Below are 22,722 nucleotides of genomic sequence, written 5' to 3' on the forward strand. Positions count from 1 at the left end.
CACTCTCCCCTACATCAAAGACATTTCCGAAATGACTGCCAGACTACTCGGACCTCTTGGCATCATGGTAGCCCACCAACACACTAAAACAGCAGCTAATGAATTTAAAAGACCCTATACAGGCAACAAGCAAAACGAACGTCATCTACAAAATACCTTGGAAGAACTGTGACAAACACTACATTGGACAAACTGACAGAAAGCTAGCCACCAGGATACATGAACATCAACTAGCCACAAAACGACATGACCCACTATCACTCGTATCCTTACATACAGATGAGGAAGGACACCACTTTGATTGGGGCAACACACCCATCCTAGGACAAGCCAAACAGAGACACGACGAGAATTCCTAGAAGCATGGCATTCCAACCGGAATTCCATCAACACACTGACTTGGAGCCAATCTACCCTCCTCAGAAAAAGAACAGGAAATGACATCACCAACACAGGAAATGACATCACCAACCCAAGGGAACCCAAACAGATAAAGAGAGAGCGGGACATAACACCAGCACTTCGTTAGGAGGCTCACTGTTGATGTTACCTAGAATGGTGACTGATTATCTGGGAACAAACCTTCCAGCTCAGTGAACCAGCTTACATCTGGAACAAAATAAAGACCCACTCTCTTGTGGGCCGAGAGGAGGAGAGCGCTGTGTTGAAGGTGGAAGGAAGACGTCGGGTTGGCTGTGCACCCTTGCAACTGGTGGATCTTAATGCTGGCTTCCGCCTAACGCTGGTTCCGGGGAGCAGCCAGCCTGCAACGATGGCTGCGGCAAGTGCTCGTGCCCCAGGTCAGGGGGTCCGGAACACCATCCGTGTTTCCGTGAAGAAGGTGGATGAAGGTGCACCTGTGGACCGCACCTTCTTCGTGAAGTGGGTCCTGTTGGACTGTTGTGGGTTCACTGCTGTGGACATTTACTGCCTGCAGGATTTCCCTGGAGGAGGTTTTTACGATGTGATCTTCAGGAGTGCCAAGCTTTGCGAGCACTTCCTGGAGGTTTTCAAGGAGAAAGGAGGTGAGGGCCCCCTCTCTGTATTGACCACTGTCCCACTGTTCGTGATGCCAGCGCAGAGGAGCCGTATGGTGACTGTACACATGTACAGCCCACATGTGCCAGCAGCTGATGTCCTGACCTTCCTTGGAAGGTACGTGAAGGTGGAAGGGGACCTAACTGACATCATGGACCCCCTTTGGCATCTGGACCAGTAAGAGGCAGGTCAAGGTGACGCTGAGGATGGGCGCAGACGGGAACATCGTACACCCACCGTCCAGCTTTGCGATCGGCGGGAGCAAGGGCTACCTGACCTACGCAGGGCAACCTAAAGTCTGCCATGCCTGTGGTAGGTCAGGTCATGTGGCGGCCGACTGCAAAGCTACCATCTGCAGGGAGGAAGGACACCTTGCAAAGCATTGCCCACAAGAAAAAAGCTGCAACCTTTGCGGGGAAGCGGGCCACCTCTATAGGGCATGCCCGCGGCGGGGGACCACCTACGCCCAGGTCGCCAGCAGGGGCGATGTGGGGCCAGCCCCCCCCAGAGCAGAGGAAGGCACCAGGGCCCTGGAAGGAGGGCCTGGTCGTGCAGGAGGGCCCAGCCCCACAGGATGGACCCGAGGCCAACAAAGCGCCCCTGCAGGCTCTGCACCCCCCCGACAACCCGGAGTCGATGGAGGCAGCGACAGGTGACCCAGGGGAGTGGACGACGGTCCGGAAAGTGCGTCGGCAGGCCCAGGAACCGCAATCATCAGGCGGGAAGAGGCAGCTACAGGGGGGCTATAAGAGCTCCTCTCATGAGGGAGATTTGGAAAGGGCCCGCCCGAAGCAGAAGCTAAAGATCTCAAGGGAGAAGGAAAGCAGCACCAAGCTTCCAGGTGACGGAAGGCGTCCTCAGGCTCCCTCTGACACCCAGTCACGTGCTGCTGGGGCACTGGAGGACCCCCCGGAACTTCCAGGCGGGAAGGAGGCAACAGCGCGTCCCCGCCTGACCCAGAGCCGGACTCTCCTGCCTCCGTACCCCCGACGGGGGGATGCCACCCGGAAGGCAGCATGGACGGTTTCCTGAGCCCGGACAGCGTCCAGCAGTTAGCCCAAGCAATGGGCATGAAGGGACAGATAGAGTGGCTGGACCTTGGACTTGGGGAGGGTACTGCGGTCACTGCCCACAATGGGGGTATGAGTTGCGAGCATTAATGTGCGCAGCGTCAAGTCCACTGCAAGATGTGTGTCCACGGTGGCCTACCTGACCACCGTCAAGGCGGACCTCCTGTTTGTGCAGGAATGCGGGATACCACACCTCAGCAGGTACGGGAAATGGTCCGGCGCCTGGACCTGTGGGCCTTCGATCTGGTCGGGGGGGGGGGGGTAACGACTGTCGCTCCTCGGGCCTGGCTATTCTGCTGCGGGGGCGCAACTTCACCATCTTTCAAGTTCAGGTGGTTGTTGGGGGGGGGGGGCAGCGCCTCCTAGTGGCTGACATCACCTACAGGAACGCTCCCCTGAGGCTGATCAACGTGTATGCCCCAGCGGTACGGAGTGAATGGTTGGCCGTCCTGCAGCGGCTTCCACCCCTGCTGGCTACGTCCAGGCCGGTCATCCGAGGCGGAGACTTCAACTGCATCATCGATGCAGATGGAAGATCCGGCGTGGGGACAGCGGGTGGGGGGGGGGGGGAAGTCAACTGGACGTCACGTCCAGATTCCTGATGGGCATGGTGAAGGACGCCAAGCTGCTCGACGTCTTCAGCACCCCTGCAGATGGAGCGCAGCGGAGGTACACCTGGTCGCGGCCAGACGGGTCTATTCGCTCAAGGATAGACTTCCTGTTTGTGTCACGGGCGTTCTCGGTCAGGTCCACCGGCACGGAGCCGGTGTTCTTCTCTGACCACTGCCTCCTGCTGGCCGACTGTCACTTACAGGATGACCAGCCGGCCGACAAGGGGACCTGGAAGCTCAACACGACTCTGTTGACCCCAGAGAACGTCAAGGAGCTTAAGAGGGAGTACGCCGGTTGGAGAACTGTGAAACCCCTCTTTGAGTCTCCGGGCGACTGGTGGGAGACAGTGAAGGAGAACATCAGAGGATCTTTGTCCTCCAGGGTGTTCGGAAGGCGAGAGAGAGGCAGGGAAAGCTGTCGCGACTCCAGAAAAGGGTGCAGAACCTGCTCCTTCTGCAGTTGATGGGGGTCGATGTCACGGAGGACCTCCGCGAGGTGAGGGGCTAGCAAGCCTCGCTCTTCGCCGTGGAGGCCTCCAGGATAATCTTCCGGTCCAGGGAGCAGGACAAGACGTGCTCGCGTATCTTCTTTCAGAAGGTGCACAAAGAGAGCTCTGTGCTTAGCCGGCTGAAGGAGGATGCCGACTCGGTGACGTCATCTCAGCCCAACGTTTTGAGGATCAGCAGATCCTTCTATGCCGGACCGTACGACACGAAGCCCACGGACAGCACGGCCTCCGAGTCGTTCCTGTCGTCTATCACGGAGGTCTTAGACGACGGCACAAGGGAGTGGCTGGACCGGCCGATATCCCTGGGCGAGCTGACCACAGCCCTCAAGTCCTCAGAGAGGAATAAGACTCCTGGGAGCGACGGCTTACCGGTCGAGCTGTATTCCGCTCTGTGGGACCTGGTCGGCCAGGACCTGCTGGAGGTGTACGATAGTGCGCTTCGGGCAGGGGAAATGTGCAAGTCCATGAGGAAGGGCATCATCACCCTCATTTACAAGAGGAAGGGGGAGAGGGAAGAAATTGAGAATTGGCGTCCCATTTCACTATTGAACGTGGACTACAATATCCTGGCCAAGGTCATTGCCAACCGGGTCAGGTCTGTCCTGGAATCGGTCATTCACCCTGACTAAACCTGTGCTGTGCCGGGCAGGAAGATCGCTGAGAGCCTCGCGCTCATCAGGGATACGATCACCTACGTGCAGGACAGGCGGGTGGACACCTGCCTCGTCAGCCTGGACCAGGAGAAGGCCTTCAACAGGGTCTCTCATGCTTACATGAGGGACGTCCTCTCCAAATGGGGGTTCGGGGAGGGCATCCGCAATTGGATCCGGCTGCTCTACACCAACATCATTAGCACAGTCTCAATCAACGGGTGGGAATCGGACAGTTTTCCCATCAGATCTGGAGTCAGGCAGGGCTGCCCGCGCTCTCCTGCCTTGTTCGCGTGCTGTGTGGAGCCCTTCGCCGCATCCATCAGGAAGGACATGAGCCTGAAGGGCGTGACTATCCCAGGCAGCGGAGGCCTTCAGGTCAAAACCTCCCTGTACATGGACGACATCGCCGTCTTCTGCACCGATCGTCGGCCAGTGAGTAGGCTGTTGGACATCTGCGGCCAGTTTGAACTGGCCTCAGGTGCCAAAGTCAACGGGGGTAAGAGCGAGGTCATGTTCTTCAGGAACTGGGATGACCGCTCCTTCATCCCCTTCACTGTCAGGACAGACTACCTGAAGTTGCTGGGTGTTTGGTTCGGTGGAGCTGGGGCATGCACTAAGACTTGGGAGGAGCGTATCAGCAAACTGAAGCAGAAGCTGGGCAGGTGGACGCTCCGGTCCCTCTCCATCGCGGGTAAGAACCTGGTTGTGAGGGGCTTTCGGTACTGTTTTATGTGGCGCAGGCCTGGCCTATTCCCTGGACCTGCGCCGCTGCAGTCACCCAGGCCATCTTCCACTTCATTTGGGGGTCGAGGATGGACCGGGTCCGCAGGGACACCATGTACAAAGACCTGGAAAATGGGGGAAAGGGCGTAGCGAACGCCACCCTCGCCCTGATGGCTACCTTTGTGTGCGGCTGCATCAAGCTGAGCATAGACCCTCGGTACGCAAACACCAAGTGTCACTACTTACTGAGGTTCTACCTGTCCCCTGTGTTGCGAAGGATGGGCCTGGCCTCGTTGCCGCGGAACGCTCCGAGTAGTTGGACCGTCCCATACCACCTGTCCTTCATGGAGAAATTTTTGAAAGGAAACACCTTTGACCACAAGGCCGTCAGGCAGTGGTCAGCACGTAGTATCCTCGAGACCCTTCGGGAAAAGGAGAGGGTGGATCCTGTCGTGTGGTTCCCCACGCAGACTGCCAAAGTCGTTTGGCAGAATGCCTCATCGCCAGAACTTTCAAACAAGCACAAGGACATTGCTTGGCTGGTGGTGAGAGGGGCTCTGCCAGTGAGATCCTTTATGCATGCCCGGAATCTCTGCACCACCGCATGCTGCCCTCGAGGCGGCTGCGGGGGGGTTGAGACTGTCGATCACCTCCTTCTGGAGTGTGCCTATGCGCAGGAGGTCTGGAGGGGGATGCAGTGGTATTTGTCGAGGTTCGTCCCGAGCAGCTCCGTGACGCGGGACTCCGTGCTCTACGGGCTGTTTCCCAGGACGGACACCGAGACCAACATCAACTGCGCCTGGAGGACCATCAATGCGGTGAAAGATGCTCTTTGGTCTGCCCGCAACTTGCTGGTCTGCCAGCTGAAAGAACTGACCCCGACCGAATGTTGCAGACTGGCACACTCCAAGGTCCAGGACTATGTGCTGAGGGACGCGCTAAAGCTTGGGGCAGCCGCCGCCAAGGTGCGGTGGGGAAAGACCACGGTATGAAACCCCTCGTCCAGAATCGGAAAAAGGGCCCTATCTGGTAACTGGGCCCAGCTGGCGCCTTCCCCATCTGGTCAGGGGGCCAACTGGGACTGTGCGGGATGACGACTGCCGAGGTATTTTCTTTGCTTTTATTTTCTTCTTTTAGTTGGTGTATGTACCCCCTGGGTAACCCGGAGCGGCTTGCATGACTGGGTAGGTGTATAAATATGTTTTATTTTTTGTACATCTTATGAATAAAGTATATTTTTTCAAATGAAAAAAAAAGTGACAAAACGTCTGCAAACTAACCTTCCAGCTCAGCGAGCAAACTCACATCCAGACAATGTGCTGGGGAAATGCAGCAGTTCTGGCAGCATCATTTTCAGTCCTAGAGGGGTGGCACAGTGGCTCAGTGGTTAGCACTGTTGCCTCACAGCACCAGTGACCTGGTTCAATTCCAGTGCTTGTGCGGGTTTCCTCTCATAGTTCAAAGATGTGCAGAATAGTTGGATTGGTCATGCTAAATTGCCCACTGTATGCAGGTTAATTGGATTAGCCATGTGAAGTGCAGGGTTACACAGTAACACAGGGTGTTGAGCCAGGTTTGGGTGCTCTTTGTACAGTTGGAGTTGACATGTTGGGCTGAAAGGCCTGTTTCCACACTGTAGTGATTCTATTAACGCACAAAGAAGTCATTCTGGACTTGAAATGTTAACTGTGTTTCTCTCACGATTAGGTTGCCAGACATGCTGAGCTTTTCCAGAAATCTCTGCTTTTAATCAAGTTAAGCAGCATTTTGATCTTAAAACTTAGATTATTGTTTAACAATTCTTCCACACATTCACATTCCACCCGAGTCTCTAATCTTCTCCAGCCCTGGAACCAATGATTCCTCTAAGTCACACAGTTGCCCTTGAAAGTTGCCAAGCCAATCATGACAAAATCTTTAGGACACCAGGTATGCATAACCATGCGCAACAAAAATGTAAATGTATGGACACTTCAACAAATCACCAATGTACAAAGGAAACTCAGAAGATGCATGCATACAGCTTTCAAAGTTTTCTCCGATTTTGACCTCTGAGCATACTGATTTTTAATAAGCTCCACAACTCTCAGGTGTATATTAAAATGCAAAGGTCTAAACCTTGTTAAACCTATCAGCCTCTTTCTTCTTTTAAAACTCTCCTTAAAATTTAGTTCCTGCTTGCTAAAACCCACTATTTATGTTCCCCAAAGTCTACGTGGTTTAGCATCAAATCTTGTTTGCTAACACTTCTGTGAAGAGCTTTGGCAAATTTTACCATTTTTAAAAGGTGCTATACAAATACAGGAATATGTTATTTTCAGCAGTTTGTGGGCCTGATGAAGTTGCAATATGTGCAGCACAACTCCAAGTGCAATGACCCATATAAAAACAAAACTCAAACTTTGAACTCAACCATTTAATGTTTCATTACACGTCCATGGTGAGTTCATTGGGTATTACTATGTTAACAAGGATATTGCTGCCAATTACGTCAAGCCATTTCCTTAGATAATTGCCACCATTATTTTCATTTTAACAAGGCAAAGTACAAAGTAACTGATCTCCAATCAGCAAATATCTAATGTCAGAATGAAATTGGTTTTAGCCATATTTGAGCATCAGATGTTTGTCCTACATATTTGTTACAACTTTTAAGTTCACAAATTTAGTAATAGCCACGACAATGATATAATCCATTCATAAGTTTGTAGACAATGGGAAACTGATTGAGAGTGGTGTTCATGAGAGAGTACATTTACCTCATTACATTATGCTTTACAATGTTGAAAAATGTAATCAGTGTCACCTCTGTTGAAATGCAGCCCTTTTGTACCTATGTTACACCTACTTGCAACATTTATCTTTAAGCCTACATCCTTTGCCCTTTCTACAACACTGTTTTGCTGTCTCACTACTTCACAACAAATGGATTCATGAAACCTAAATATATGTTTCCAATCAAAACAACAACAATGTTTTCCTAATAAAAACTGAAGGAATTGTGGATGCTGGAAATCAGGAACAAAAACAAAGTTGCTGGAGAAGCTCAGCAGGTCTGGCAGCATCTGTGAAGGAAAAAAAACAGTTAATGTTTCAGGTCCGGTGACCTTCCTCAGATCGGCTCCAGTTCTGAGGGAGGTCACCGGAGCCGAAACGTTAACTGTTTTTTTCCTCTACAGATGCTGCCAGACCTGCTGAGCTTCTCCAGCAACTTAAAATGTTTTCCAAATTGGATTTGGTGAATTCTTGGGGTTTTTTGTTTGGTTTGGGTTTAGACTGTTTCATAGAGGGGATACTTCAATCTAATTGGGTGAAGAGCCTTACTGTTGCTTCATAGCTGCCACAGATACAAGTTGGGGATGTTACATCACTACAGGCACCAGATGAGTGGAAATCCTCACTTATAAGCCTGCAAAAAGGTTCAACAAAGTTATATACAAGGCAAACTATCTAAGGTCCACTCCTTCACTGTTGAGAGCAAAACTCAGGCCAATGTAACTTATACTTCATACCAAATATTCCGATAGAGTGTGAATAATGAGATCCTAGGAACTTTGAATGGTTATAGTAAATTTTATATTTTGTACATAATGCGCTACAACAATTCATTTACTATGTACTTTTTTCTTTGGTAGAAAGTCTGAGATAATAGTAGTTCCTACCTGTGAGGAGGGACACATTATTAAAACTTTTCTCTAGTTTGCTAAGAAGAACAGCGAGAAAGCAATCAGAGGAAATCGCACTGACATCTTGTGTACATTGGTCATATACCACCACATCCTGCTCATCATCAAATGCAATCTGTAATGAAAATGGGGGAAACAATTAACAGAAAGCAATGCCCACAATAGCCAACACACCTTAAAGTACAATACAAATATAACATACTTTGATTTTCTTTTCACGTGTAGAATTAGGACCAAATTTACATATCCCAGTGGGGTTGCAAATAGGGTCATGAAATGTTAAACTTAATTTTATTTTGCTGGACCAGCACTTTCATGTGGTTTGCCACACATTTTCATGTGACATTCCTGTGGGTTGGGAAAGCCTTGGGTGCACGCCTCACCTATCCATTGTAAGGACCGCACCACCTATTTTTCTTTATTTATATTGCGGACTAAAATGGAAAAGAATGGTTTTAAAACCAAGGACTTTGAAAGGAATTGCTGGAAGTTTGAAAACAAGTTACTGGAACTCATTGAGTTGTGTTTACACAGTTACTTCACAACCAATGGTAGAAGTGAAAGAAGACGGCATAGTACCAGGGTGGGTCTGCAAAGTAAAACTTGCTTCCCTATTTCATTGGTATGTTCAATTGTGACCAGTTGTAGATTCTGACAGTTATCGGTCTTGGGCAACTGAACAGTTTGTGTGCATGAACAATCCGGTGGAAGCTGATTTTCCAGACTGCAAGGAGTAGGGTCTCTCTCTATAGCTCTTGACATCAAGGTAATCAAAGCCTAGAGACTAGCATTACATCTAATTTTCTTAGCAAATGCATGACCCTCTGAGGTCTGTGCACAGCACTGACTTCTGGAAGTCAATGTCACAATCAGTTTGCCGACACCAATCATTGTGCATGAAACATCAGTGCGAGCGCATCTTAAAGGGAATATGGCTAAAGACAGCTATTTTCTCCTAGATTTTGCTATTCGTTTGGCAAACAAACAAAACAAACACTCCTTCTCAGAAAGTTCATGACTAAATGTGAAATTGTGCTAATGTGAAGGCAAAATTTTGAAAGATACGTTTAAAATATAATGATATATTCAACTATCATGCTGCATTATGATGTAGATGTGTATGTGATGGAATGGTTCATCATAGCGGTCTGTTCTGCAAAGGTGAATCAGCCCTCATGTTGACCAACATTGCACTGTTGTTCACATGCAAGAAGCAAGTTAAACTGGGGCATCAGTGATCTCCAAGGCTAGGGGTTATCTTGCATTGCAAACACCAGGCAATGATCACCCGATCAGTTAGGAAACAGAAGTTCTCACACACCACCCCACCAACCTCCAGATACAACGCATCATCCTCCGACACTTCTGCCATCTACAATCCGACCCCACCACCCAAGGCATTTTTCCATCCCCACCCCTGTCTGCTTTCCGGAGAGACCACTCTCTCCGTGACTCCCTTGTTTGCTCCACACTGCCCTCCAACCCCACCACACCCGGCACCTTCCCCTGCAACCACAGGAAATGCTACACTTGCCCCCACATCTCCTCCCTCACCCCTATCCCAGGCCCCAAGATGACTTTCCACATTACGCAGAGGTTCACCTGCACATCTGCCAATGTGGTATACTGCATCCACTGTACCCGGTGTGGCTTCCTCTACATTGGGGAAACCAAGCGGAGGCTTGGGGACTGCTTTGCGGAACACCTCCGCTCGGTTCGCAATAAACAACTGCACCTCCCAGTCGCAAACCATTTCCACTCCCCCTCCCATTCTTTAGATGACATGTCCATCACGGGCCTCCCGCAGTGCCACAATGATGCCACCCGAAGGTTGCAGAAACAGCAACTCATATTCCGCTTGGGAACCCTGCAGCCCAATGGTATCAATGTGGACTTCACCAGCTTCAAAATCTCCCTTTCCCCCACCGCATCCCAAAACCAGCCCAGTTCGTCCCCTCCCCCCACTGCACCACACAACCAGCCCAGCTCTTCCCCTCCACCTACTGCATCCCAAAACCAGTCCTACCTGTCTCTGCCTCCCTAACCTGTTCTTCCTCTCACCCATCCCTTCCTCCCACCCCTCCATCTCCTACCACCTCCTTGACCTGTCCGTCTTCCTTGGACTGACCTATCCCCTCCCTACCTCCCCACCTATCTTCTTTTCTCTCCATCTTCGGTCCGCCTCCCCCTCTCTCCCTATTTATTCCAGAACCCTCACCCCATCCCCCTCGCTGATGAAGGGTCTAGGCCCGAAACGTCAGCTTTTGTGCTCCTGAGATGCTGCTGGGCCTGCTGTGTTCATCCAGCCTCACATTTTATTATCTTGGATTCTCCAGCATCTGCAGTTCCCATTATCAAGGAAACAGAAGTAACATATTTTATGGCACGGATGTCTAGCGTACCATACAAATCGTAACTTTTCCTTTCAAATTCACATAGGCAAACCAGAGTGAAAGAGGGAAAAAAAAATGGTTGTGTTCTCTGTTCAAAAGGAAAGCAAGTAACATTATTTATTTTGTTATATGGCTACTGGTTTAACATGCAGGTGATAAGGGTCTCACTCGCCATCAAGAGTCCTGCATTGCCATTTTTGGAAGATTCCAATTTGATTACCAATTATGCATTTAAGTAACCAGAGTTGGTCCTCAAGATTCAATAATGGGAGTGTCTACTTGGACACAGCTGTAAATGCAGTCCAATCTCAGAGGGGTGTTGTGCCTAATTTTCCAGAATAACTGGCAAAGTAGTTATGAATATGAAGAATGAACATTTTTGACAGAGATTGTTGGCTGGTGGAAGGTTTGTGACTGGAACAGATGGGTGAATTGACATTTGAAGATGCGTTCACTGGCCACCTCCACTTGACTGTAGTCACTGAATTTCTTGTGGACTGCATCCATCTTCTCAACAGTAACACTGCTACCATTGTTTGTGATGGCTATCTGCTTGAACTGCTTTCCTAGTATTTGGAGGACCACCTCATCCTCAATGGATAGAAGATACCCATCGTTCTGTCCACCTCCTGCATCATGGCTTCCTGCTCTGCCTTAGAGATTTTTGGAGCATACTCTGCCACATTGCATCATTCGTGTTTTTTTCCACGTAAATTTTCAAATTACTTCCAGCACTTGCACCAATCAAAGGCCACCACCTCTTGAAAGAGTGCAGACTGTTTTTAAGCACTTAAGCTTGTACTTGTGCTAGTCCCAGTCCCACATGATCATGAAATCTGCTGAGGAGTGCAATCATGCACAGCACGTTATAGCAGCAAACAGGCAATATTAAATGAGCAACAGCACAAATGACACCCACAAACACTTATCAAGCTCTCCAGTTTTCCTCCTTTAACTGCTAAATATTAAACAGTAACTCCATTATGTCACTATCAAATCAGTTCCATCACTTGCAGTGCATCTACAGTTGTTCCACACGTCATCTAGCTGCAAGGATTGTAATTTAAACTGGCATGTACAAATAAATTCAATGTGAATGTTAGGAAGTGCTGGTGTGTTTTTTTGTAAGACTACATGCTGTATTAACAGCAATGGAGGATTTGTTGCAAAGGATACTCGAAGCGTCAACATCTAAAAAGAAAATAACAAATCTGAACACTCTCAAGTGTTTTTTGACAGAAAATGGGGTAGTGAGTTGTTTTGAATTTCTGTGATATGATTTATTACGGCATAACACATATAACGTAAGCCCTGTGCTGATCTTTTCTATTCAAGTCTCTACATTCACATTTATAATGTAAACTACCTATATAAACACTAATTACATCCTTCCATTTAGAACAGTGTTGTAGAATTTCCTAGGTCCACCTGAACTGCAGAAAAACGCACACATGTAGAACCTCTACTCATGATAATTAAGTCATTTTTGTGCCAAATATTGAATTATTGAAATTATATTACACAATATAATACATAAAAAGGAGAAATTAGTACTCAGTGAATGATCAGATTTGGTGTATCAAGCAACTAAGTACAGATTGTACATGAAAATTATTATAAATGAGAACCAGGAAGCTTCATTCACATAGGTCGGTAAGGAGAGGAGATCATATTCAGAACGAGACTTAGCCTGAGTGAGTATATAGTTTTGGGACTTTGGAGGCAGCATGGGAAATCGGTGCAGAGAGAAGAAGCGCTTTTTGATTCCTTTTTTGTTCCTACTTTCTAATTTCTTCTTACAGGATAAATTGAAGCCAATAATCAGGGGCCCAGCACAAAACAAAGTGACATCACAGGAAAACCTTAGGTCCATTAGTTTGTAATAGCTGTTAATTTGGCTACAATATTATGTCTATTGAAGATTACTTTCAGGTTGAAGGTAACCAGGAGAACTACTTACAGATTACAAACTAAAAAAAAAATCAAACAATTTAAGAACTAAGTAAATACAACAGAGATGCAGGGCCAGGCGATGTGTTACATCTGCATGATGTGGTAGGTGGTGGACACCATTGCGTTATTGGCCGCATGTGCAGCAAGTGCCATTTGCTCAACAAACTCCGGCTCACAGTTAACAAGTTGGAGTCTGAACTTCAAACACTGATACAGAGAGGAGGATACAGTTACCTGGATGCTATGTTTCAGGCAGCAGTCACACCCCTTAGATTAACAACCTTGAATCCAGTCAGTGATCAGGGACAGGAGGATGCAAGTACAAGCAAGACAGACAGGCAGATCCAGGAGGTAATACTGAAGGAGCCACAGCCCTTGAACTCATCTAACAGGTTCAAGATTCTTGCTCCCTGTGTGGATGAGAGCAGGGGCTTTTTGGGAGGATGAGCAAACTCACCATAGCACCATGGTATAGGAATACCTTAAACAGCAGGGAGGTAAAGAGAAATGCAATTTTAATCAGTGATAGTATAGTCAGAGGAATAGACACTGTTCTCTGTGACCATGAATGAGAGTCCTGAAGGCTGTGTTGCTTGCCTGGGGATCTCTCATCTGGACTGCAGAGGAACTCTGAATGGGAGGGATTGATCCAGTTATCACTGTCTGCATAGGTACCAAATGATATAGAAGGAAAGAGGGGAAAAGAAAGGTTCTGTTGAGGGAAAATGAGCAGCTTCGGGCTAAATTAAAAAAGCAGAGCCAAAGAAGTAATAATCTCCAGATTACTACCTGAGCCATGGGCTAATTGGCACAAGGTCAACAAAACTGAATAGGTAACTGCGTAGCTCAAAGATGGGCTTGGGAGAAACGGGTTTAAATTCATGGAACATTGGCACCAGGCCTGGGGAAGGAGGGAGCTGTTCCAATGGGATAGGCTCAACCTGAATCATGCGGAGATCAGATACCTGGCAAACTGCATTGCTAAGGTTGTGGATAGGGCTTAAACTAAATAGAGCAAGGATGGTTTCAGTTGCTTGGAAAATTATAGCATCAAAGATAAAGGGGAAGGCAAGATTTAAGATTTATGACAGAGCTGATACTTACCAGAAAATAAAAGGAAGGGGTAGACGTGTGAATGTCATATTGCAAAGAGCCTAAGGCAAATCAATAATAGTATGAATTTAAAGGCTTTGTATCTCAATCTACAAAGCATTCACAGTAAAATAGACAAACTGATAGCATTATTTAAGGTAAATTAAGGTTAAAATGGGGATGGGGGGGGGGGCGGGGGAATGGTGCTCAGGCATCGTTGCTAAAGTTTCCAGGAAATTAGTGGGAAAGAATATGGTAAGGCTCAGGAATGTAACCTCAGGCACAGCAGATGAGGTCACTACGATGAGAAGGCAGATGGTCAACACAGTACTGTACTTAAACATGCATGGTATACGAAACAAGGTAAATGGGCTTGTAGCAAAAATTGAAATTGGTGGGGTATGATCTGTAGGCATCTCAGAGATGTTGCTCAAGGAAATCAGGGCCAGAAACTAAATATCTAAAAATGGGCATCCCATCAAAAAGATATGCAGATGGGCAGAGGGAGTGGTGTTGCTTTGTTATAAAGAAATTAAATTAGATCAATAGAAAGAAGCGATATTTAGGATTGGAAGGCATAGGATCTGTTTGGGTAGTACTGAAGAAACACAAAGGAAAAAGACCCAGCAGGGTGTTGTGTATAGGCCTCCAAGCAGTATTCAGGATGTGAAGAAGAAAGGAAATCAAGAGATTGAAAAGGCATCTAAGAAAGGCAATGCTACAATAATCATGGGGGACTTCAAAAGCAGGTGGACTGGGAAATATCAGGTCTGTAGCAGATCTCAAGAAAAAGAATTCATATAACGTCTATGGCTTGGGTTTTTGGAGCAACTTGTGCTGAATCTCACTAGGGAACATGCAATTCTGGATCTAGATTTGCTGATGTATAATGAGGGAGGCTTTATTAGGGAGCTTAAGATGACGGAACCCCATCACCCTGCAGTGGGAGGGAGAAGCTGGAATCAGATGTGACAGTACCACAGTTGAGTCAAGAGACCTGCAAAGACATGAGAGAGGAGCTGGCTAGAGTTGATTGGTCGGGAGCCCAGCAGGGAAAGTGGCAGAACCGCAATGGCATCAGTTTCTGGGAATAATTCCACAGAAATCCATCTGAAGGAAAAAGAAACATGTGAAGGGGAGGATGAGGCAACTGTAGCTGACAATGGAAGTTGGGTGTTGAATTTTAAAATACTCAAGATACAAAAGATAAATCTATTTACAAATACTAATTCTGATTTCTTTGCTCCAGATAAATCAAGCCCATTTTCTTTAAATCTCATTTCTGTAATGCTCCTTGCATTAAACATAGGAAAAACTTGGCAATTTTGTGTGGACAAAATAATTGCAGCTATGCAGTTTGCTGCGATGGTTCTTTGCATAATAGTTCGATAGGATCTGCTAAATTATTTAGCTGTAAATTTAAATTGAATTCATAAACAGCTGTTGTCTAGGAACTACTTTAGAGTTTCAGGTTAAAAGTTGCAAAAAAACCTAATAAAAACAGAAATGTCACCTGTTGAAGCCTTGTATGCAAATACTATGCTATCTGTTCTATTCATAAAGCTTTTAAAAATTACAATCACAAGAACATAGCTTTAATCATTAATACATTTAAAATTCTAAAAGACGAATAAAAGAACATCCAACGGTCTGGTCAATATCACTGCTCAAAACCATGTCATAAATTTGTGAATTCAAGCTCATTTCACATTTATGAAAACCATGTTAGTGATACAGCATTTCACATATATGATAAAAAATATTCACTGTTATGTAAAATACCCCACTTAAATGACACCACATAGGGTCTAATTCTACGTGTTTATTGATGGCCGTCTTGGTTGAGAACCAAGCACCTAGAAATTCCCATGCTCGTCTGTTTGGCTTGTCCTAGAATCCAGACATTGTTCCAATCTAACTGGTGGTTCTCCTTATCCACGTGAATGGAAATGAGTGAGTATTGGTCGTATCTTTTTGTTGCTAGTTGGTGTTCATGTACTCTTGTGGCCAGTTTCCTTCCTGTCTGTCCAATGTAATGTTTGTCACATTCTTTACATGGGATCTTGTATATCATGTTGGTTCTGTCCATAGTGGGTAAGGGGTCTTTGGTTTGAGTTAGCAGTTGGTGTCGGGTTGACGTAGGTTTGTGTGCCACTCTGACGCCCAATGGTTGCAGGAGTCTTATGGTCAGTTCAGATATGTTCTTCATATATGGTAATGTGACGAGTGTGTCAGGGCATACTGTATCTTCCTGTTGTTGTTTGTGTGATAAGCATTGTTGGACCCAGCTGTTCAGGTATCTTTTGTCCTTAAATACTTGGTAGAGATACTCTTTTTCTTTTTGGTTGCTGCAGTGTTTTTACACAACTCTGTTTGTGTGTTGGGGTGGCTGCTGTTGAAATTCAGGACTCTAACCGAGTGTGTGGCCTTTCAGTGTACCTTTGTCAGAATTTCCCCGTTGGCCCTGCATTCTACTATCATATCCGGGAATGAGAGCTGTTCATTCTTTTCTTCTTCCCTGGTGAATCTGATGCCAGTGAGAGTGTTGTTTACAAGTCAGTGTGTCTCCTCTAGTTTAGTCTGTTTGATGACGATGAAAGTGGTGTCCACATATCAGATCCATAGTTTAGGTTGGATCTGTGGAAGGGCTATCTTTCAAGTCTCTGCATCACCGCTTCTGCTATTAGTCCAGAGATAACGGGACACCCATGGGGTCACCTGATTTGTTCACAGATTTGGCCATTAAAGGTAAAGTGGGTCATGGGGTATAGGTCCAGTAACTTCAGCATGTCGTCTGCAGCTTTGGTGTCACTCAGGTTTTGTTCTTTCAGGAGTGTTTCTCCTGCCTGTGGTATGTAATAAATGCGACTAGGGCGGCAAGGTCAAAGGACACCATGGCTTCATCTTTGTGTCCTTTGTGCAAAGCGTGCACTAAAATCAAGGTAAACTGGGAAATATTCTATAGGAGAATTAATTGACTTCCTAACTATGTAACTATTAGGTTGCAAGAAATATCCACGTGGCCAGAGGTACTTGTGGGGATGAACAGCTAAGAAGCAAAGAGCAAATAGAAGAAAGACAATTGTAATGGGTAGGATTTCAACCTGCTGCCTTTTGCTATCAATTCATGAGAAGGAGAGCGCACGCGGGAGAGCGCGAGCGGAAGGAAGCAAGGTTCTCCATAAAAAGGGTCAGCTTTCTCATTGGCAGTCCTGAACCAGATTTTTGAGATGAAGCAGGTCTGAGAACAAACTGAATATGTTACTTCATATAATATTTTGTAAAGAATGAAGAGCTGAAGACAGGAATGGAAAGGGATCATACAACAATTTGAAGAAATCAGAGAAGGGGTTCTCCAGCGATTCTGCACCAACAGGACTGCGAGCCAAGTCAGAGCACGTTTATAGATATGCACCTTGTCATTGGTAACCACATTTAGGAACTTCATCTAAGGAATATCAATAATTTTCTGAACAATTCTTCCATACTGCACCAAATGCTTTTTGCAATCCATATGTTTTTATCAATGCCGTACAGTTGTCCAATACAACTGGAAGCAATATTAGCCTAAAAATGGCAGGGGGTATGTTGGGAAGAAGATGGACACTTCCACCAGTGACTATGTTCAGTAAGTAAAGTCTCGATTCTGAAGGAATTGTAGTCAGAATGGCTGAACACAGGGGTAAGGAGCACGGTATGTGTAGCACTGCACCTTCCTGTTTGTGGCTTTTCCAGCAAAGGATTATGATCAAATTTCTCCATTTCCCAGGTTAATCTTTTCTGAATCAAGGTGTCATTGCATAATTTCTTTTGAAATTGTATTAAAAATATTTTTGAATAAAACGATAAAAATAATTTTAGATGCATAAAAGTTGATGTTAATTTAAAAAAACATTTGCATTAATAGTAGGGAATTTTAACTTTGCAAATAGTAACAGGGGTAGTTTTAGTGTGCAAGGTAGAGAGGGAATAAAATTCTTAAATTGCACTCAGGAGAACTTTTTCAGCCAATACGAAGAAAGCCCAGCAATGGAGGTGGACCTAACATTTAGAAATGAACCCAGGCAGGTAGCGGACGTTTCAGTAGGGGAACATTATGGAGAGTATGAACATCAGTGATATTTTGAGTAGCTATGTAAAAAGATAAGAATCGGCCAGGATAATTTTATTAAAGATAAAATATATTTTGGTCCAAGTTGACTAGGAGAAGCAACTTGAAAGTAAATCAATCAATTGGGGTTCATAGAATGCATTCCCGATAATTTCCTTGAACAACATATAACGGAACCCACGAGGGAACAAGCTATCCTAGATCTGCTCCTTTGTAATGAGACAGGAATAATTAATGATGTCACAGTTAGGGATCCTCTTGGAAGGAGCGATCACAGCATGGTCGAATTTAAAATACAGGTGGAGCGTGAGAAAGTTAAATCCAGTACCTATGTCCTGTGCTTAAACAAAGGAGACTATGAAGGAATGAGGAACGAGTTAGCTAAGGCAGAATGGGAGCAAAAACTTTATGGTGGGTCAATTGAGGAACAGTGGAGGACTTTCAAAACAATTTTTCACAGGGCTCAGCAGAAGTATATTCCAGTGACAAGGAAGAACTGTAGGAAAAGAGAGAGCCAGCCATGGATGTCTAAGGAAATAATCAGATTAAAACAAAAATGACATACAAAAACACAAAGGGTAGTGGGAACCTAGGAGAATGGGAAATCTTTAAAGGCCAACAGAAAGCCACAAAAAAAAGTTATAAAAAAAGTAAGATAGACTGAGAGTAAACTAGCTCAGAATATAAAAACAGGCAGCAAAAGTTTCTATAAATATGTAAATCATAAAAGAGTGGCAAAGGTAAACAGTGGTCCTTTAGAGGATGAGAAGGCCAATTTAATAACTGGGAATGAGGAAATAGCCGGGACATGAAACAATTACTTTGTGCCGGTCTTCACAGTGGAAGGCAGAATAACATGCCAAAAACAACAGCAAGAAGGTTATAGCAGGCGAGGACCTAGAAACTATCATTATCACTAAGGAGGCAGTGCTGGGTAAGCTAATGGGGCTAAAGGTAGATAAGTCTCCTGGCCCATCCCAGGGTGCTAAAAGAGGTGACGGGTGGAAAATAGCAAATGCACTAGTAATTATTTTTCAATATTCACTGACTGGATTCTGGTGTGGTCCCCACAGATTGGAAAACAGACAATGTAAAGTCACTGTTTAAAAAAGGAAGTAGACAAAACACAGATAACCATAGGCCAGTTAGTTTAACTGCGATAGTGGGGATAATGCTTGAATCTATCATTAAGGAAGAAATAGCAAGACATCTGGATACAAATTCTCCCATTGGGAACACACAGCATGGGTTCATGAAGGGTAGGTCATGTTTAACTAATTTGGTGGAATTCTATGAGGACATGGCTTGCATGGTGAACAATGGGGAAACTGTGATGTGGTGTGTGAGTGATAATGGGAACTGCCGATGCTGGAGAATCCAAGATAATAAAATGTGAGGCTGGATGAACACAGCAGGCCCAGCAGCATCTCAGGAGCACAAAAGATGACGTTTCGGGCCTAGACCCTTCATCAGAGCAGTGGATGTGGTGTATCTGGATTTCCAGAAGGCATCTGACAATGTGCGACGCCCAAAGGCTGCTACATAAGATAAAGTTGCATGGTATTACAGGTAATGTATTGGCACGGAAAGAGGACTGGGTGACCAGTAGAAAGCAAAGAGTAGGGGTAAATGAGTGTTTTTCTGGTTGACAGTCAGTGGCTAGTGGTGTGCCTCAGGGATCAGTGTTAGGACTGCAATTGTTTACAACTTACATAGATTATTTGGAGTTGGGGACTAACTGCAGTGTGTCAATATTTGCAGATGACACTAAGGTGAGTGGTAGGGCAAAGCGTGCAGAAGACACAAAGTCTACAGAGGGATACAGATAGACTAAGTGAATGGGCAAAGGTCTGGCAGATGGAGTACAATGTTGGCAAGTGTGAGGTCATCCATTTTTGTACGAATAACAGCAAAATGAACTATGTTTTAAATGATTAAAAATTGCAGCATGTTGCTATGTAAAGGGACTTGGGCGTCCTTGTGCATGGATCGCTAAATGTAGGATTGCAGGTGCAGTAGGTAATTAAAAAGGCAAATGGAATTTTGTCTACCATTGCTAGCGGGATGGAGTTGAAAAACAGGGAGGCTATGCTGCAACTGTATAGGGTCCTGGTGAGGCCACACCTGGAGTACTGTGTGCAGTAGCACTGGAGGGGGTACAGAGAAGATTCATTCAGTTGATTCCAGAGTTGAGAGGCTTGGATTATGAGGAGAGACTGAGTAGGCTGGGATTATACTCATTGGAATTATGGAAGAATGAGGGAAGATCTTATAGAAACATATAAGATTATGAAGGGAGTAGATAAGGTGGAGGCAGGGAGGTTGTTTCCGCTAGCAGGTGAAACTGGGAGTAAAGGGCACAGCCTCAAAATAAAAGGGAAGCAGAAGTGGAACTGAAGTCAGGAGGAACTTCTTCATCCAAAGGGTTGTGAATCTGTGGAATTCCCTGCCCAGTGAAGTGGTTGAAGCTACCTCACTGAAATGTTTTTAAGGCAAGGCTAGATAGATTTTTGAACAGTAAAAGGAATTAAGGTTTAAAAGGTGAGTGGACGGGTAAGTGGAGCTGAGTCTCAAAAAGATCAGCCATGATCTTACTAAATGGCAGGGCAGGCTTGTGGGGCCTAGTTCTGGTGTTCTTATTTTCTAATTTTCTAATCACAGTAGTGGGAAGCATTCAAGGAGGAAATAGCGAGACATGAAATGAAAGGATAGGACCAAGACTGGATGTCAAGGGATGTAAAGGTACGGATTGAGAAAACAAAAAAAAAGCTTATGGAAAGAAACTGAGGGTTAAGTATGACAGAGTTTCTAGAAAAGTAAATAAGTGCAGGGAAGGAACTTCTACACAAAACAAGGAAGGGAAAAGGAGTACATGAGAAAGCACTGGAGGATAAAGGAAAACAAAAGAAATGCTTATTAAATATATAAAGAACAAGAAAACAGCTTGAGAAAAACAAGAGCCTACTGGAGACCGTACAGGAAGAACCCAGAAGATGTAGTACAATCCTCAATTAATACTATGTGTCAGTTTTCATAGTGGAATAGAAAAACCAAGGCTAGGCATCAACATACAGTCTGTGAAATATTAAAAGGAAATTCAGAGTGAGAGAAGTGCTAGCAGGCTTGGTAGCTTTATAAAAAGTTGATAAATCCGCAGGTCCAGATGAGGTGTTTTCAAAGCTTTTTGGTCTACAGGTGAGGTGCCAAAGGTCTGCTAACTTTGTCTCATTATTTCAAAAAATGGAAGGAATAGACCAGTCTGGTTAACCTCAATGTTGGGGAAAATTACTAGGAAGAATTCTGAGACACAGAACATATCTGCAGTTGGAACAGTAAGGATTAATTGTGAATAGTCAAAGATTTCTTAAGAGAAGATAGTTTTATGAACTTTATCAAAATTTCTTTGAGGAGATAACCAAAAGGATGGTTGAGGGTAATACATTTGATGTGAACTAAATAGACTTTAGCAAGGCTTTTAATAAAATCCTTCTTGGTAGACAGGTCAAAAAAAAAAACAGCCCATGGACCCAAGGCAAAATGAATCCAAAATTAGTTGGAATTCAGGCTGCACAGATTAATGATACAGTATGTTTCTGTGGCTCGAAGAATGTTTCCAATCAGGTTTTGCAGGGGTCAGTACTAAGGCCCTCGCTGTTTGCAGTGCACATTAATGAGAGTTAGACTTAAATTCAAATGCAGGGGTATTAACAAGAAGTTTGTGAATGACACAAAAATTGGTAGGGTGGTGAAGAACATAGCCAGAACTCCAAGAGGAGATCAATTGACTGGTCAGGTGGATAGAATAGTGGCAAATTGTATATGTTTTCAGTTCAAATTCAATGATTGGGGAGGGCTAACAAGGCAAGGGTTTAAACTATGAGTGGTAGAACCAAAGTACTGAAGAACAGAACCCTGTTCTTTAACTAAGGCAGCTTACGGGATATTTGCTTTTATTAGCTCATACGTGGAATAGAAGAGCAAAGAGGTTATGCAACAATGGTGTAAAATGAGGGTTCTGCCGTAACTGGAGTGCAGCATGCAAATCTGGTTACCATATTATAGGAAGGTTGTGACTGCAATAGAGAGCATACAGGGGAAAGTTACCTTGGAGAGTTTAAGCTACGAGGAAAAGCTGAATAGGTAGGGGTTGTTTTCTTTGGAATAGTGAAGCATGTGTAGTGATACTTTTTCCATTAACACAGGAGTCAATAACCAGGAGGAATACATTTAAGGCATGATGCAGGAGATTAAGGGGAGAGATGAAGTGCAAGTATTCCCCAAGAGGGGTGCGGAATCTGGAACAACTGAACAAGTAAGTATTTCAGAAACTCTTGTAACATTGAAGCAGTATTTAGATATTTACTTGCATTACCACAGCCTCTACAGCTGTGGACCAAGAGCTGGAAAATGAGATTAAATGTAGTCAGATCTTTGTTGACCAGCATTGACATGACAAACCAAATGATCGCCTCTTGCGCTGTAAACCTCAAGGAATCCTCCATAGTGTCATATGCAATGCTACTAATCCACATTTTTTAAAATTGGCGTGACGGACAAATGCTGTTTTTTTACCATTTGTTAGGGAGACTAGAACTGGGGCCATTGCAGTTACAAACAAATTTTAAAAATTTGTAAGAAAACGCTGACTGGATCAGAATGTGGTTGAAGCAAACTGCACAGATGCATTTAAGAGAAAACTAGAAACTACATGAAGGGGGAAAAAAAAGAATAGAAGGACATATAGAGCTTAAAAAAATGGCAAAGACATTTTTGGATAAGTGGCTCTACATTGTAAATTTTAAACTGGTAATGTTACCTCTTAAAAAAATTAATTTTGAAACAAAATTGATGAAACATTTTTCTCAAAATGCAGAAAAAGACAT

General features: G+C 45.0%; 1 protein-coding gene across 3 annotated transcripts in view; it reads right to left on the reverse strand.

Moving 5' to 3' along the window:
* Positions 1–22,722, reverse strand: part of dusp16 (dual specificity phosphatase 16) — a 128,278-nt gene that overhangs the window by 35,541 nt on the left and 70,015 nt on the right. For all 3 annotated transcript variants that reach the window (XM_048548543.2, XM_048548539.2, XM_048548540.2), the window contains one exon: positions 8,267–8,405. In XM_048548543.2, coding sequence (XP_048404500.2) covers positions 8,267–8,405 — 139 coding nt within the window. The remainder of the gene's footprint in view (positions 1–8,266; positions 8,406–22,722) is intronic.

The sequence above is a fragment of the Stegostoma tigrinum genome, chromosome 18 (assembly GCF_030684315.1).
Source record: "Stegostoma tigrinum isolate sSteTig4 chromosome 18, sSteTig4.hap1, whole genome shotgun sequence".
Lineage (NCBI taxonomy): Eukaryota > Metazoa > Chordata > Chondrichthyes > Orectolobiformes > Stegostomatidae > Stegostoma > Stegostoma tigrinum.